Source organism: Paramisgurnus dabryanus, chromosome 17, assembly GCF_030506205.2.
Source record: "Paramisgurnus dabryanus chromosome 17, PD_genome_1.1, whole genome shotgun sequence".
Classification (NCBI taxonomy): domain Eukaryota; kingdom Metazoa; phylum Chordata; class Actinopteri; order Cypriniformes; family Cobitidae; genus Paramisgurnus; species Paramisgurnus dabryanus.
Window position 1 is genome coordinate 10835426 of NC_133353.1, and position 17245 is coordinate 10852670.

Sequence of the window (17245 nt, forward strand, 5' to 3'; positions counted from 1 at the left end):
TTAATTTTAAAACATCTTAACATATATGAGTGCCATTGTTTTGTCTCATTTATGTCCCATTTATTTAGCCCTGTAAAACGTAATAAAGCATTAAATGGTTAAGAAGGACACCTGCCTGTATTAGCATTAGCACTGAAACTCACTTGTTTGAATGAATCCGGGTGTAAGCCTTTAATTTGTTTTCTCCTGCATCACGACACATCGCTATCCTCCTCATGGTTTGCCTCAAATCTAAAGTACATCTGTACACGAGACTGCACTTTAAGAGATGTGTCACCATTGCCGGTTTGATATGTCTTTTCAGATATTTTGAGCAATTTTTATAACCAAACTGTTTAAGAGCACCTTTGACTTCCATGGTATTTTTTTCTATTATGGAAGTCAAATGTGCTCCTGCTTTCTGCTTTCCTTTGTGATCATCAAAACAAAGAAATTGATACACGCTTGGAACAACCTGAAACATACAGAATTTTTAATATACAAAATATTTAAATTGTGTGTTAAATAGGATCAAATAAATGACCATTGTGTGAGGACTTTCTCAAATCTAATCAAGGGTCTGATGTTCTCAAAAGTAATAAAATATAAGACAAGTAAGAGTCAGCATCAGTGTAATTCAGGCCAGTGGCCTTGTGTTATTTTAGGCAATGAAAATGACTTTGAATCCGAGCTTTGAATACTGAGTATTAATTAGATAATAGCGTTTTAACTGAATCACTGAGCACCAGATGTTGGGCTGAGAATAAATTTGTTTCATCAGGCGCTGTTTATGATACTTTCAATACTAACGCTGTGATCACAAACAAAGAATTTCTACATATCTTGGACTGCCTATAGGCAGCAAAGTAAACAGTCAGTATGATATATCTTTCCATTTCACTTCTTACAATTGAAGTGCTATAAAACTTCATCATTGCCCTTTTGAAAAGACATCAGCTATTTCTGTAGTGCCATACCATATGTTCTTACTCCATTTATGGTTTTTTGTTCCACGTCTGCTTGTTGTCACTGTCAAGTGAGCAGCTTTTTGTGGATGCTGATTGGTCTTAGTAAGAAATGTTTCCATGGTATCAGACAGACGACAACAAAATGAAGGCCATATGCAGGATTATTGCAATTTAGATAATCACATTTCATGAGTAAATGCAATAAAGCAAATGAAATAGATTTGTGAATTATGGATATTTGCAGTTGTGAAGTTTAATGGTTAATAAGAATTTTATGGCAAATCAGCCCCAGCTAAAAAGACATTCAGAACTGTTGAATCTTCAACCATGTGGACATGTTATACAAAACCTTGGTTTTAAAGAGAACAAAATGGAACGAACAAAAAGATTATTGTAATTGTGAAGTTGTTTCTTGACATTGAATGGACCCCAGGGCATTGACTGTAATTTGACAATAAGTCATTCATATCCAAACTGAATCTGATCTAAGGCTGAACATGGACTGATCAAACCCACCATTCATATGCAAATGTAATTAAATCTGCATAACATCCCTTATTGACCTCATAGAAACGAACAATGGAAACCTTTACTTTAATGGTAATATCCATATATGGACACTGGTTTCTCCCTCTCTCTCTCTCTCTCTCTCTCTCTCTCTCTCTCTTTCTCTCTCTCTCTCTCTCTCTCTCACACGTGTGATATATAATTAGTAACAGTGGTTTTACTGGTTCAGGAAGCTGAGTGAGTTTGACTGGGGTCCTGCTCTTTCAGATATGCTGTATTTAGATATGCTAATAGTTTGTCCTCTTCTGATTGGTTAATTAACCTGAGATGAAGTTGTCCCATAACAGGTGGGGCTGTGAAAATAGTGAAAGTTACACCACACAACACACGCCAACATATCTCAGTTAGTTGAGTTAGTAATGTCACAGATTACTGGTAATAGGTTATTCAATAACATCTTTGTTTGCAGCTTTTTTTGTTTACTGAATTATTGTTTCGTTTCTTTTTTGGCTTAATGATAATGCTCATGTTGACTGAACTCTCATCAGGGAACAATCACGAAGTGTGAAATGAAATATTGGACCTTTTAGACTAATATTCATTAGCGTGTGGATGCAATACAGTAAACAGTGCATTCTCTCACAGACAAGGACACAAAGGGACTACTTACTCTCTGCCTTTGAATCAAAGTGTTTATCTTCTTTTTTCCTCTGTCTCCATCCCTTTCTGTCTTTTCAGATTATTACATTTTTTTTTGCAGTAAAAAACTGAAAAGGAAAGACATGCTCATTTGGACACTGTTGTTCATGAACGTATGCTCAGAATTTTTGTCAGGTGGGAAGAGCAGAGCGTTTTACCTGTCACGTTTCAGCATGACATTTGACAGCTTGAACATGTTTGTGCTTTTGTGTATGTGTGTAGAGCGTTGTTGTTTTTTCCCCGATCATCATTACCTTCATCAGGCTGTCCTGGCTCTGAGTGCATCGCGTCTTATTCTGCTGTCATCTCTAGATAATAAAATTCACACCTAATATTTACTCTCATCCATCACTGTGAGGCTACCTGACAGACATTTTATCATTTAGCCTTGCACATTAAGAGCATTGTAGCAAGGGAAATGCATAAGTGGAGATTGCTTAGTGATTTGTTAAATGTCTACATGTTTTCCTTTTAGGTGATCCTGATTCTGACAAAACTGTTCGACTTTAACCTCGGAACTGTGACAGAAAGTTCACTTTGGAGGTAAAATTCACTTCTGTGCATGGAACATATTATTTAATGAGTTTTACATTTATTGACTTGTATTTTTTTATGGGGCATCCACACTGTGCGATTATATGACAGCAAAATGTTGCAATTATATTAAATAAATAAATGTGTGGACTTGTTAACACAAACTTTCTGATAACAGTTTGATGATTTTCCTTGCTGTTTAAAAAAAGAAAGAAAAACTAACAAAAAAGGCAGTGCACGTGTGGCATGCACGTGTGTGGTGTGCGTCGTCACTTATACCAGAGCAAAGATGGATGCAGAGGAGGTTGACAGTGATCTGGTAGCTAAAAAAAACTCTATGTCTGTTGTATGGCGGTATTTTAGATTTAGGATTACTGACACTGAGCAGTTGCTACATCACGTGGCAATACGAAAACATTTCTAGTTTTACAAATACACATTTTAGCTAAACTGTGTGTGGATTTTCCTTAAAACCCATCAAGTTGATTCATGATACCATTTAGTATAATCGCAAATCGAACATCACAATATTAGCATCAATAACCGCAATGGGAAAAATTACCCAAATCGTGCAGCCCTACCCCAAACCCAAGCCAAAAATTGAGAAACCAATACATGAAACAACACAAAAAAAATACAACGGGAAGGACTTTTGATGTATGTATTGCACAACTTGTCTCACTGTGTGCTATTTATACGCACTTCATCAGAATGGGTTGGTGGTATAGCTCTTCAAAATGCGTGTAAATCACTGATCTAATGACTGGAAGCCACCACGCCGCCATATTGGTATTCCCAAACATTCTATTAAATCAATGGACGTTATTAGATTTTAATAAGAAAACCTCACTTTACTACTCTCCATTTTTATATCTGAAGTCTGCCTGTACATTATTACAACGCAAACGTCCTAAGCATGTACATAGTTATTTACTGAAAGTTGTTCAGAAACAATAAGTTACTATACATTCATCTTCATTACAGTATCAGATTGGCGGACAGATTGCAGCATATTTAGTATTAATGACAAACGTTCTCTAGCCTGGTCCAACCAGACTCTCGGACATTCATTTAATTTGTACAGAGAGTCTGGCCACGCTCCATTGCAAAGGGTTACTTCCATTACGGAGGGTCCTCTATTGAAGTTTAAAACTATTGGATCTGCCCAGAGTCACTCAGGATCTGCCATAGCCAATAGCTAACGTGTGGTCGTGAAGTATATCATGCCCCGAAACCATCCGGAAACAACACGCCTGAATGATCAGACCAACAAAACTTAGCAAACATTGTTCTTGCTCCGCTTTAACTTCTGTATATTTGGCAGTTTTGCAACAACAGACCGAATAGCTTTTCTCACGTCTTCCTCCGCTGCCATTACTCAACTACAACTCAAACTGACGCACAACCTCAACGTCATCGTTTTTAGCCACCCCCCTCTGTTCGCTGATTGGACCTGCAGATTTTTGCAGGAGAAAACTAAATACACAGCAGTCCCAGACGTAATACTGAAGCAAAATAAAAATTAAGCAGAAGCGTGTAGGAGGGCGGAGCCAGGCTAAACGTTCTCATCCTGTAATCTAAATAGATAATCATGCTTTCTATCGTATGTTCAGGCAATAATTTGATGGTTTTGTAATTATGTTACCTAAACTTACTCAGAGAAATAACGCTGAGCGTGTAGCTTAATGTCAAAAAACGTCTCGGTTACGGATGTAACCCTCGTTCCCTGAAGGAGGGAACGGAGACGTCACGTCGTGACCGACGAATTGGGAACTCGCTTAGAGAGACCAATCTGCTTCGTATACTACTAAAACGCCAAAGAACTTGGCATTGAGATATTTGCATAATGCTGGCGCCGCCCCGCCAGGTGCGTATATAAGCAGCAGGTGCAAATAGGGAAATTAGCTTCTTTTCGCTGAGAAAGCCGGGAAAATGAGACCGGCCGATAAACAGCAGGTGGCAGCACCTGTGGCGACGGGACGTGACGTCTCCGTTCCCTCCTTCAGGGAACGAGGGTTACATCCGTAACCGAGACGTTCCCTTTCAGTCGGTCACTACGACGTCACGTCGTGACCGACGAATTGGGAATCCCTACCAAAACGCCACTAGGGGCTGACCTCTTCCAGTGTCTGCGTAAAGCCCTCTGGTTCCACTTAAGGAGGAGGAGATAGGTTTTAAGGCAGAAGGCCGGGCACTAGATGTTCCTTTAACCCCACAGAAGTGCCAGCGACTGGGAAGCGCCCTACCTGAGCGGGATAGGAACGCTGCGGAAGCCACCACCCGTCTTAAGGGCTAATGGTGGGCGAAAGTCAACCATAGTTGAGGTAAAAATGACAGCCGTGGCTGTGTAAGCAAAGCAGTGCTCTGCTAAGGGAAACGTGGGCTGGTAGGATTAACCCCACGGAAAAATACTCACAAAGGAACCCGGTGGGACACAATGTGGAGCCCGAGCCAGACACGTAGGTTCGCGAGGATACAGCTAGTGAAAGGCTGACAGCCAATGCTCCGCAACAAAGGCTGCCAAGGCAGCGGAGGAAGAGCAATTCAAACCATTACGCATTTTTGCTCTGAAGGCCTTCCATACTGACACAGTTATGAAGCGTCAGTTGGAGGCTGCAAGCCGACTTGCGAGTCTGCTCTCCGTGCCCTCCCTGGTGAGGAAAGAACACGAGAGGATACAGGCTCGATACGAACACTGTAAAATCTAATGAACGTATTAGGTGTCGCCCAACCAGCAGCTCTGCAGATGTCTGTTAGCGAGGAACCACGAGCTAAAGCCCAAGATGAGGCAACGCTCTGTGTGGAGTGCGCTCTCAATTTAAAGGGGCAAGGAATACCCTGAAGATTATAAGCCAGGGCGATAGTATCAACTATCCAAAGAACAATCCTCTGCTAGTGACAGCTTTCCCTTTCTGCTGGCCACCATAACAAACAAAGAGCTGGTCTGAGGTCCTGAGGCTTTGCGTGCAAACCACGTAGAGTCGCAGTGCGCGTACGGGGCACAACAAAGCCATGGTTGGGTCTGCGTCCTCCGGGGGCAGCGCTTGCAAGCTCACCACCTTATCTCTGAAGTGAGTGGTGGGAACTTTGGGCACGTAGCCTGGTCTGGGTCTCAGTGAGACAGCAGGACCAAACTAAAAGCACGAATCGTCAACAGAGAATGCATGTAAATCCCCTACTCTCTTCATGGAGGCCAATGCTATCAGGGTCAGAGTTTTCATTGATAAAAACATCAGACTCGTAGACTGCAAAGGCTCAAAAGGGAGACCTGAAGGCTTCAGCACCATGGACAGGTCTCAGGAGGAAAGAGGGAGGGCGCGAGGGGTTTAGCCTGCGAGCGCCTCTTAAAATGTAATAATTAAATCATGCTGGCCAACTGATCTGTCGTTGATAAATGAGTGATGAGCAGAAATAGCGGCGATATCAACTTTAATGGCGGAGGGACAGCCTACCATCTAACCTATGTTAAAGATATAAAAGCACAATGTTAATGGGCATTCTCTGGGGTCCTCGCGTTGCGAAGAGCACCGGGTGACGAAAAAGGTTTCTTTAAGCGCGTAAGCCCGTCTTGTGGACGGTGCTCGAACCGCGTCGATGGTGTTAGATACCGCTTGCGCTAAATCACCTAAACCTTGCGCGCGCTCAACGACCATACATGGAAATCCCACAGGTCGGGGCGCGGGTGCCATAATGTGCCCCTTCCTTGAGAAAGAAGTTTTTCCTCAGGGGAAATCGTCAGGGAGGGGCTGTCGCGAGGAGCATTAACTCTGAAAACCAATTCCTGGTAGTCCAGTACGGGGCGACTAATAAAAGGCTCTCCTCGTCCTGCCTGACTTTGCACAGTGTCTGCGCAATAAAGCTCACTGGAAGGAATGCGTATTTACGCACCCCCCGCGGCCAGCTGTGTGCCAACGCATCCACGCCGAGGCTGCCCTCGGTTAGTGAATAAAATAGGCGACAGTGGGTATCGTCCGGCGACGCAAACAGATCTATCTACGCACAACCGAACTTCTTCCAAATTAGCTGGACCGTCTGGAGGTGGAGTCGCCATTCGCCGGGGGCGCAGCTCGGGAAGCGCGTCTGCCGCTGTATTGAGCGAACCCGGGATGTAAATGGCACGAAGGGACCTCAGATGCTTCTGACTCCAAAGGAGGAGATGACGAGCGAGATGCGAAAGGTGACGAGAGCGCAAAACCGCCTTAACGGTAAATAACGCAACAGTCGCAATGTTATTGGTGTCGGCTAATACATCCTTCCCTCGCATCTCCATAGCGGAGCGTACAAGTCCCAGATATACAGCGCACCGCTCGCGGCAGTTGGGGTGCTATGCACACCCCTGAGACTGCAAGCCCGTCATACGTGGCTGATCATCCCGTGCTGAGGGCATTGCAATATACAGAATGCCAGGAGACCCCTCAGGGGCATTTCTTCTATCGGAAATGCCGGGTCTACCACGGGGAAAAATTTAAATGACACGCAGGTGCAATGTTTACACGGTGTATGTCGGTGTGCCACGCTCTCCTCGAGACTCGATCGTAAGCCAATGCTGAAGCGGTCTCATATGAAGCAGCTCGGGCGGCGTCACAGCCGCAGCATGCTGTCATATGTCCAGGAGCTTCTGAAATTGTTTCAGAGGGACCGCGTACTTCCCTCGAATTAAACCGAGGCAAGTCAGAACTGACTGGTTGCGCGCTCTTGTTAAACACGCCAATTAGTCGACCGAGTCTTATTTCCATACTGAGAAAAAGGATCCTCTGCACGGGGCAAAGTTGCTCTTTCCCAGTCGACCTGAAGACTTAAACGAGCGAGATGCCGAAGCATTAACTCTCTGTGTTCGCGCACGTCTGCCAAGAACGGGCTATTATAAGTCGACGTAGAAAAAAGCAGAATGCGAACAACGCTCTCTCTCTGACATTTTAATGCCGTGACTAGCACATGGAGACACGGAGAGAGAGAGACAGCTCGAATGGTGTACTTAGTATTAATATGCCCACCCCACGACGCAGAGCGAAAAACGGTCTAAAGCGAGGGGAGATGGACACATAAAGTACATGTCTTACAGGTCTAAGGCTGCAAACCGATCTGAATATTGAAATACGAGCCTCGGCGTTATCATCCAAAAAGAACACCTTCGTAGAGCCGGTGCGTAAATCAAATCGATCGTAACCCGCCGCGTATTTTGGGTACTATGAGATAAAGGCTGGAAAAACCCTATCATCATCATCTCGGTAAGAGGGACCGGCTCGAACATCCTTCGCCAACAGGATATCGACTTTTGCACGCAGTACATGTGCATCGGACGCTTTCACAACAGTGAAACGAAAGCCCGAATTTTGGGGGTGTGCCGGATTCGTAACCGAGGCGGATCGTGCGTAAAACCCAACGAAACGGGCTGGGAACTGAAGCCAAGCACCCAGGCACCGTACGAGGAGAAATAACGACACTACCGAAGTACCCGCGGTGGGGCAGCGAAGCGAGACAGGTGGGACTGTCGGTGCGTCTGCTGTGACAGCATAAACATCTACAGTATGTGTGTGTGACACTGACCTGAGCCCGCTGAGGGTAACGGTCGTCTGGTCTCCTCTACGGAGAGCGCAGACTCCGATGAGGGTGCTGGTGGTCCGGTCTCCTCAGCGGAGAGCTCGGACTCCTCAGGTCACCCGCTGGCGATAGAGGAGAGGTAGGGGAGCTGGTGTGTACCCGCTCACGGCTCTTTCGATCCTCCGGAGACCTAGAGAGGGAAGAGGAATGCACTCTTATGTGTGGTTAAGTGGGTACCGGCCGAACAGCCGGTGGAACATATGCAAACCAAGGATTTTCCACCCGACCCTCTATCGGGGGAAGGAGCTCCATCTCCTGAAGAGTGATCCTCTGCCAATCCGGGTCGCCCTTCACTGGCCACTTAAACTCCCGAATTTCACGGGAAGCGGCTAAGCGGGCGGGGCGAGCTGCTGACGACCGGTTCCCCTGCGCTGCCGAGATGGGGTCCGAGGAGGGGAACGGAGGTGGTCGCCGCAGGACGCCGACGGCGAGAGGCAGACTGAGGAGCCGGCGTGGTGGACCAAGGGCAGCTCTCTTCCGCCGGGGCATGACCTAGGAGATCGCCTCAGTCTGCGCAGCGGAGCTGTACGACTCCCCTGGCTCGCCGAAGAGGCCGGTCTGTGAGACAGGAGCATTCAAGTTGTTCTCGTCTGCGTCCGTCATGTCAGCCAGACACAGCCAAGGTGGCGATCTTGAACCACTATGGTGGACATCGCACGACTGAAGGTCGCAGCCTCCCTCGTAAATCCTTGGTGAGCCTGCAGCAACGTTATTGCGTGCAGGGCCGAAGCCGCCTCTCCGGCATGCCTGATGGGCAGCGTCCGTAACCGGACGACTGTCTACAAACACGGGAGGGAAGGGTTGGGTGGTCCCTCCAGGAACACATCCCGCTCCACTGAAGGGGTCCCCGCCTTTAGCGGCTCCGTTGGTGAGGGAGGTGAGGGGTGAAAAGCTGAACGGCCGGATGGCCGCAAATCACGTCAGCTCTTCGTGCCGTCGGGAAAGAAAGGCACAGGAGGAGAGGACCGAGAGGCCCGAGCAGCTCCGAAGTACCAATCATGTGGGCGGGACGGTTCGGGCGGAGAGGGGTTAACCTTTCCAACTCTACCGTCTCCGCCGCTCGCGGGCACGGCCGCCATCTCCGGAACGACTCTGCCTCGGAGGAAAAATGGACACCCCTCTGATGCTGCAGAAGTGACGGGACCAGAAGGAGGTCCAATGGATTCGGCAGACATCGTAGAACACGACTCTGCAGTCTCCACCGGAGCCTCAACCGGCTGAGGATGAGAAGGCCGGTAGGTGGAGGACGCATCCTCCGTCCTACTCAGCGTAGTGACGCGAAGGGCGCCCTGCGAGCGCTTGACAGCCGCACCATGGCGGCGTCAGCACTGCAAAGGCGCGGACAGCGTTCCCGTAGAAACGACAGTCGTCTCCGCAATCCAAGAGGGTTATGCTCTCACAGAGAGAACAGAAACTCTCCACGAACGCAGCCCCGGAGTGCTCGATGCCTGAGCACGAAGACAGCGCTCGTGACCGTCACTGGAACCCTTATACTTCTCGCATCCAAGATCGCACGGGCGAAAAGCTATCCTGAAAAGGACGCTGATCCCCGCATATACGAGAGAGTGGCTGCCTTTAACAAGGCACAAAGCTCTCTCGTATCACTCTTTTAGGGAAATTCACTCAGATGCTTAGTTGATGAGCGCACAGGAAGGCAACGCACACACTAAACTCAAAACAATAAACAGATGTAGAGCCGTGGAATAAGCGAAGCGTCCGCTGTGATACTGCTAGTTCAACCAACTTCAGCAATCAAATCCCAACAGAGTAAAGTAGCTTCTCAGTAGCAGATAAAGCCGGCTTTCGAAGCGAAAAAGCTAATTTCCCTATTTGCACCTGCTGCTTATATACGCACCTGGCGGGGCGGCGCCAGCATTATGCAAATATCTCAATGCCAAGTTCTTTGGCGTTTTAGTAGTATACGAAGCAGATTGGTCTCTCTAAGCGAGTTCCCAATTCGTCGGTCACGACGTGACGTCGTAGTGACCGACTGAAAGGGAACTTTATTTATAAACAGAATGTAGCAGACACACTCACCTTATCCTGCCCGATTAAAACATTAACATTGCAAATAACAATATAATTAATAACTATTTTACGTACACACATCCTAAAAATGAATCTTGTGTGACTGATACGCTGTAAACCGGGTGAATTTAGATCATGATTTTGAATGTAAGTCAATTACGCTCTCTGCCGGTTGGGCACACCAAGATGGCCGCTCGACCGTTTGGTGCTCCTTATAGGAAGACCTAGATGAAATCTGTAGACCTTTTTTTCATTTTACAAAAAATTGGGGAATTCTGCAGATTTTATGTTGCTAAAATAATCAAGATTGCAAAACATTTTATAAGCAAATTTTGCAAAGATCTATAGAAGTTTACAGTAATGCCAATAAAAGGGCAGGAACATAAAAGCCATCCTAATGGAAGTACTGTAAAATAGCTGTTGGAGGATTTTTACTACATACTGTATTGTTATGCTGCGTTTACTCCAGCTGCGGTAGAGGTGCCAAGCGTGAGTGATTTCAATGTTAAGTCAATGTGAAGACATGTTGACCAGCGTTTGGAGGTCTCGCGGCGCGGTAGACGCAATTTCGCCTCATTCCACCTCATTCGTGCGAATTGATCGTATGGCGCGGTACGCGCAAATTGTGCTTTTTGTGCATTTAGCGTTTTACACGAATTTGCGGCTGACGCCTGAGTTGAAAATTTTTTACTTTGCCGGATTTTCACGTCGCGTTAACCAATCAGGAGCCTGCTTGCTGCTGTGGAGGCAGCCCCGCCCGGAGACACTCATTGTGCATGAAGGCTTGATATTGTCCGTGGGCAGTCACCCGGAGCTATACGACACAAGTTCTTATTTTTATGGAGACAGAAATAAAAAGGACCTCGCTTGTAAGAGTGTTAGTGAGGACATTGGGCAACCTGGTAAGTTGTAAATACACTTTTCACTTTTGAGTCAGGTTACGTTTAATTACCCGCGCCGTTTATTTTCCCCCTATAGTAAGGTGACTTAATACAAACCGGTAACTCTCTTGATAAATGCACAATCAACATCAGTCATCCTGCAAACAGACAACCGCAAAGCACTTGCCCCTCCCACAAGAAGGGGATTTTGCCTCTGACGTGTGCCAAATGCTATGATTTTTGAATGCATTCAAACTGTTCAAGCGGCAAACTAGGCGCGGTAGACGCGATTTTGACGCCTGAAACGTGGTTGGTGTAAACTCAGCATAAGGTCTGTTGCATTATAGCATATAGGCCTATAGTTGCTTTTTAAATGACAAATATGACAAATTAAGAAAATTTTTTTGCATTTAATTATTTACTGGTGTAATGGCGGCCAGCTAGTGAGTAAGAGCTGTCCAGTAAGTTTTGCCAAGTAATCTCAAAATTTCTTATACAAAATAGAAAAACTAAACTAAAAGATAAAATAGATATAGTAGATGCAATAAAAACAGTGATTTAATGCAGTGATTTAAGGTTTAATACATAAAAAATCTAATGAATTGAACCATTCTAAAGGGCTGAAAGTGACGCACCGCTTCTCGTCCGATGTGCGACCCCCTTTAATGTAAGTGAAGCTGTATACAAAGGTAGCGGTGAAAATATATACCAAAAGGTTCAATTCTGTTTATATTGAAGTGCGCGTGGCTAACTGTACATAATCAGATTATATTTTTACGTGATTGTACTACTAAGTTTAACTTAGATTTAACATCAGTAAGATTATGATATGGTCAAGGCTGAACTTGGCCCTCTGCCTTCAAGTACGTGTTACCCATTTTATCTCTCCCTCAAAGGAGGGTGCCTGCATGTATCACAGCGATTAAGGAAGTGAAGAGTCTACACTATCAGCTGCAAACTCACATTCAAATCTGACTCTGTTCCGGTGTGGAACACCCACTTTTCACAATCAATTAATTCCCTGTGGATGCCAACCTGCCCTACATTTCTTGTCCTGTCAAATATTCCCGTTTCACTCAGAAATACGTTTTTTGCGTAAAATAGGTTGCGAATACTGTTTCATGTTCCCTGTAACTATACTGCAGCACTGCTGGGCCAGCAAGAATGAAATGATCTGATAAGACCGCAGTATTAGTATTAGGCTTCTAGCTTATTACAAAGTAGATAAGCGAACACACGTTTTTACATTAGCCGCTACTGCGTTAGTGGCAACGACTCGGGCCTGTGAATGGCAAACACCTGGGATAAATTTCTGCTCTGAAGCACTTTCTCTGAAACATTGCTGATGTGCCCCTGGGTGAAGTACTTAATCCCTGTCTGCTCCTGGGACACACTGTACTATGACCTGCCTCTCGCTCTCTGCCATAGCGTGGAGACAATGAAAAGAAAAGAATTGCAAGGTAGCAGTACAAGTCAGGCTTAGACAGAGAGAAAGAAAGCACTGACTGTACATTCTGTCACATTCAGCTTTTTGAATTTTCTTTCCCATTAATTTTGAGTTCACATCACAGAGAACAATCATTTACTCATTTATAAACCGTCAGTATTCACAAAACACTTCTCTCTGCCTTTTAATAAGTTGGTGAGAAGCTCACCTTACTTTGGTATGCTTTTTTAACTTCTGGATTAGATTGCTGCAGTGCATTTCTCTCTGGCTGTCTGAAAGAGGCTGTTTTACATTTCTCTGCTCAACTGGGGCGCTTCTCGCTTGAGCATTTCTGAACTATTTTATCTATTAAAATGGCTCCCGGTCAAATCTACAATTCATTCCCATTAAGGTACCTTGAATTAAATTTAAAGACCCCAGACCCTCAATTTTTAAATGACTCTGTATTAGTATTCTCCCTTTACTTTTATGGTTCTATAGTTTTCAATCCTGTTATATTCATGGTCAAACTTTGGGGTTTTAAAGATTAGAAACTTTTAATGATAATATAGTGTTTAATTATTAGTTTTAGCTTTCCTTCACATTTCAGTAAACCACCTTTAACATCTTAAATGTTCTATATTTATTAGTTTATTAAATTTACTGTGTTTTATTTAATTAACTATTTATTATAGTTACATTATTATAGGATAAAAGGATTATTATGAACACCATACTAATACTGTGTTTGACCCCCTTTCGCCTTCAGAACTGCCTTAATTCTACTTGACATTGATTCAACAAGTTGCTGAAAACATGCTTTAGAACTGTTGGCCCATATTGATAGGATAGCATCTTGCAGTTGATGGAGATTTGTGGGATGCACATCCAGGGCACGAAGCTCCCGTTCCACCACATCCCAAAGATACTCTATTGGGTTGAGATCTGGTGACTGTGGGGGCCATTTTAGTACAGTGAACTCATTGTCATGTGCAAGAAACCAATTTAAAATGATTTAAGCTTTGTGACATGGTGCATTATCCTGCTTGAAGTAGCTATCAGAGGATGGGTACATGGTGGTCATAAAGGTTTGGACATAGTCAGAAACAATGCTCAGGTAGGGCGTAGCATTTAAACAATGCCCAATTGGCACTAAGGGGCCTCAAGTGTGCAAAGAAAACATCCCCCACACCATTACACCACCAGCCTGCACAGTGGTTACAAGGCATGATGATTCCATGTTCTCATTCTGTTTACGCCAAATTCTGACTCTACCATCTGAATGTCTCAACAGAAATCGAGACTCATCAGACCAGTCAACATTTTCCCAGTCTTCAACTGTCCATTTTTGGTGAGCTCGTGCAAATTGCAGCCTCTTTTTCCTGTTGGAAGTGGAGATGAGTGGTACCCAGTGGGGTCTTCTGCTGTAGCCCATCCGCCTCAAGGTTGTGCGTGTTGTGGCTTCACAAATGCTTTGCTGCATACCTCGGTTGTAACAAGTGGTTATTTCAGTCAAAGTTGCTCTTCTATCAACTTGAATCAGTCGGACCATTCTCCTTTGACCTCTAGCATCAACAAGGCATTTTCGCCCACAGGACATCCACATACTGGATGTTTTTCCCTTTTCACATCATTCTTTGTAAACCCTAGAACTGGTTGTGCGTGAAAATCCCAGTAACTGAGCAGATTGTGAAATACTCAGACCGGCCCGTCTGGCACCAACAACTATGCCCCGCTCAAAATTGCTTAAATCATCTTTCTTTCCCATTCTGACATTCCAATTGGAGTTCAGGAGATTGTCTTGACCAGAACCACCCCTAAATGCATTGAAGCAACTGTCATATGATTGGTTGATTAGATAATTGCTTTAAAGAGAAATTGAACAGGTGTTCCTAATAATCCTTTAGGTGAGTGGATAAAGCTATAACAAAAACAGCTGAATGTTAAAAGGTGTTTTAGCAGCCACTTTTGTTATTGTCAACTAATTAGCAACATCAATACAGGTGCAAAGAATCATATATTTCGGATGGGCTTTTGTTCATCATAATGAGGAATATGTTGTCATAACTAGGCCGGAAACATGATGCATTTTTGCAAGATATGAATTGTCCAGTCTAGAGCGATGCAAAATGACATCATCCTTTATCAACATGCCATCACTGTAGACACACACATACACACAAACACTCACACTGCAATCACCTTGAAGGAAGGCTTTGTTTAATTTCTTTTTGGCTCCAAGCCCTGATGAGATTTCCTCTCCTGCTGTGTGTCACTCAGAAAGGGAGCTAAGGTGGGGGGGGGTTTACAGAGGAAAAAACAGAAAGCCATTATCAAACTTCCTCAAACAGAAATGGCATAAACAGGAAATGAGGAAGAGGAAAGAAGTGGAAATAGAAGAGTTGATGAGGGAGAGAAAGACAAGTAAAGAGGTGATCGTGAGACAGAAAGAGAGAGAGAGAGAGACGGCAGCGGGGTGGGGATGGGGGGGTGGTATCATGTTATTAAAAGAGGTGAATGTTAAAGCTCAGCTTGCAGGCTGTTGTAAATGATGTCGGTAATAACAGTATGAATGATTAATGAATGTTGCTGTTGGCAGCATAAAGGAGGGGGAAATATGAAGACAAATCACAACTCATTCAGAGGAGCTAGTTAATCAAACTCTCCTGTGTTTTAAAATAGATATACATACCAGTATCTACACTGCCCATGCAATCTTTACACGCACACATTGTCAAGTATACGAGTATAATGCTCTTAAGTACAGTGCAGAAGCATCTGAAGGTCAGAGAGAGGGGCTAACTGCACCAAAATGTCAGAGGAGCTTTTTAGGTACTCACCATCCTTTTTGAGGGTGCTCAGTGAACCATCTTCCTCTTCACCTGTGCCGCTGTATGGCAGCTTACACAGCCCAAATAACCTTAACAGCTTAGAACGACCGTGACACAGAGAGAATGCGGCGTAATTGTGTGCTATGTGTCGAGATGGTAAAAGTGTCAAAGTAAGAGCGCTCTCAACATACACAGAATTGAGCACTCCAGGCGATAATGCTTTAGACAACGCGCGTGTGCACCTCCAGCGCCACAGCACATAACTATCTGGCCCAAAACCATTAGCGTTATTATACTTGCAAGAGTACGGCACTCTCCTGTCTGCAGCCATACCAGACGGAGAAGAGACAGCGGTAATGAGTTCAGATGGAAAGAAGATGCAGACGCATACTATACACAGTAGTGGAGAGGAATTTCAGCTTCAGTTAATTACGACTGCAACTTTTCTAGCTAAGCTGAGGTGCGGTGGCATCCTGACGTTTCACTGCTCATGTGGGTGATGTTAGTTATCGCATCCCTGGTTTACAACAGCATGAATTTCTAGTTTGATGCTGATGTGATGCTGGACCGAACTTGTGTACAAATATGTGTATTTGTGTGTGTTTGTAGGTCTGTAGATTTTGGGACGACGTATGAGAAGCTGGCAGACAAAGTGATGAGCAGAACAATGCTTAGCTATCTGTACGTCTGTCCGACCAATAAGAGGAAGGTGGGTGTGTCCCAATGCATCATAAACGTAAAAGTATGAAAGGGTGATTCTCGCGAAATTAGACTTATGAGGTGTCATGAAAGTAAATGCTATCAAAATAAGAAGCAAACATTTTTGTTGTCTTTTCCACATTTAAGTTGGGGAAAACTTTCATTACCGCAACGTGTCCATGACTGGATTTGGGTTCTTTGACATGGAAAAATTTTTAATTAAAAAATCTAAAAAAATTCAACGCTTCAGTGCATGTTATACTATAAACATTTACAGTAAAGAAACATGTGGTATTTGGTGATCATTGGTAAAAAATAAGGAATATAAATGTGTCCAAGACCAATTTTCTCATCCTCCGCAACAATTTTCAATCATTGTTTAAGCCCTCAAGGAACTAACATTTTCAAAAATTCTCTCCAAATTAGGGATTAATCGCGATTAATCGTTAGCAGAATAAAAGTTTTTGTTTACATCATATACGTGTGTGAACTGTGTATAAGAACTTTGTATAAATAAATGTACACACATGCATATATATGTTTTAGAAATGTTTACATGTGTATATAGATTTGTATATTTATGTATAATTTATATTATATATAAATATAAATACTTAATATATACATTTTTTTTCTTAAAATTATACATGAATGTGTTCATATTTATATATATATACATATTTATTATACACAGTTTACACACATATGTGATGTAAACAAAAACTTTTATTCTGCTAACGATTAATCGCGATTAATTGTTTAGCATCCCTACTCCAAATAAAAGTTGAAATTTTGTTTATCATAGTACCTAGACAACTTTTTAGTTCTCATTACCGAAACATGAGTTTGTAAATGCATATATTTAATTTAATATCATGTTGCGGTAATGATAATTTTTGATAATGATAATCTAAAAAATGTAAATAATTCTATATGAAATATTTTTAAAATCTTTTAAAAATAGTGGTTATAGTAAATTCAGACCTTAATCTTATTTGTGTTAAAAAAATTGGCTTCAAGGGCTTTTTTAAAAAATCTGATGCTGGACACCTTCTAAATCTGGATTTCGTGAGAATCACCCAAAAGTGTCAG

General features: G+C 43.6%; 1 protein-coding gene across 2 annotated transcripts in view; it reads left to right on the plus strand.

Annotated features, from left to right (window-relative positions):
* The window catches only part of sorcs3b (sortilin related VPS10 domain containing receptor 3b), a 115541-nt gene that overhangs the window by 28205 nt on the left and 70091 nt on the right, over window positions 1-17245 (plus strand). For both annotated transcript variants that reach the window (XM_065297371.2, XM_065297372.2), the window contains exons 2-3: window positions 2629-2696; window positions 16064-16163. In XM_065297371.2, the coding sequence (XP_065153443.1) occupies window positions 2629-2696; window positions 16064-16163 (168 nt within the window). The remainder of the gene's footprint in view (window positions 1-2628; window positions 2697-16063; window positions 16164-17245) is intronic.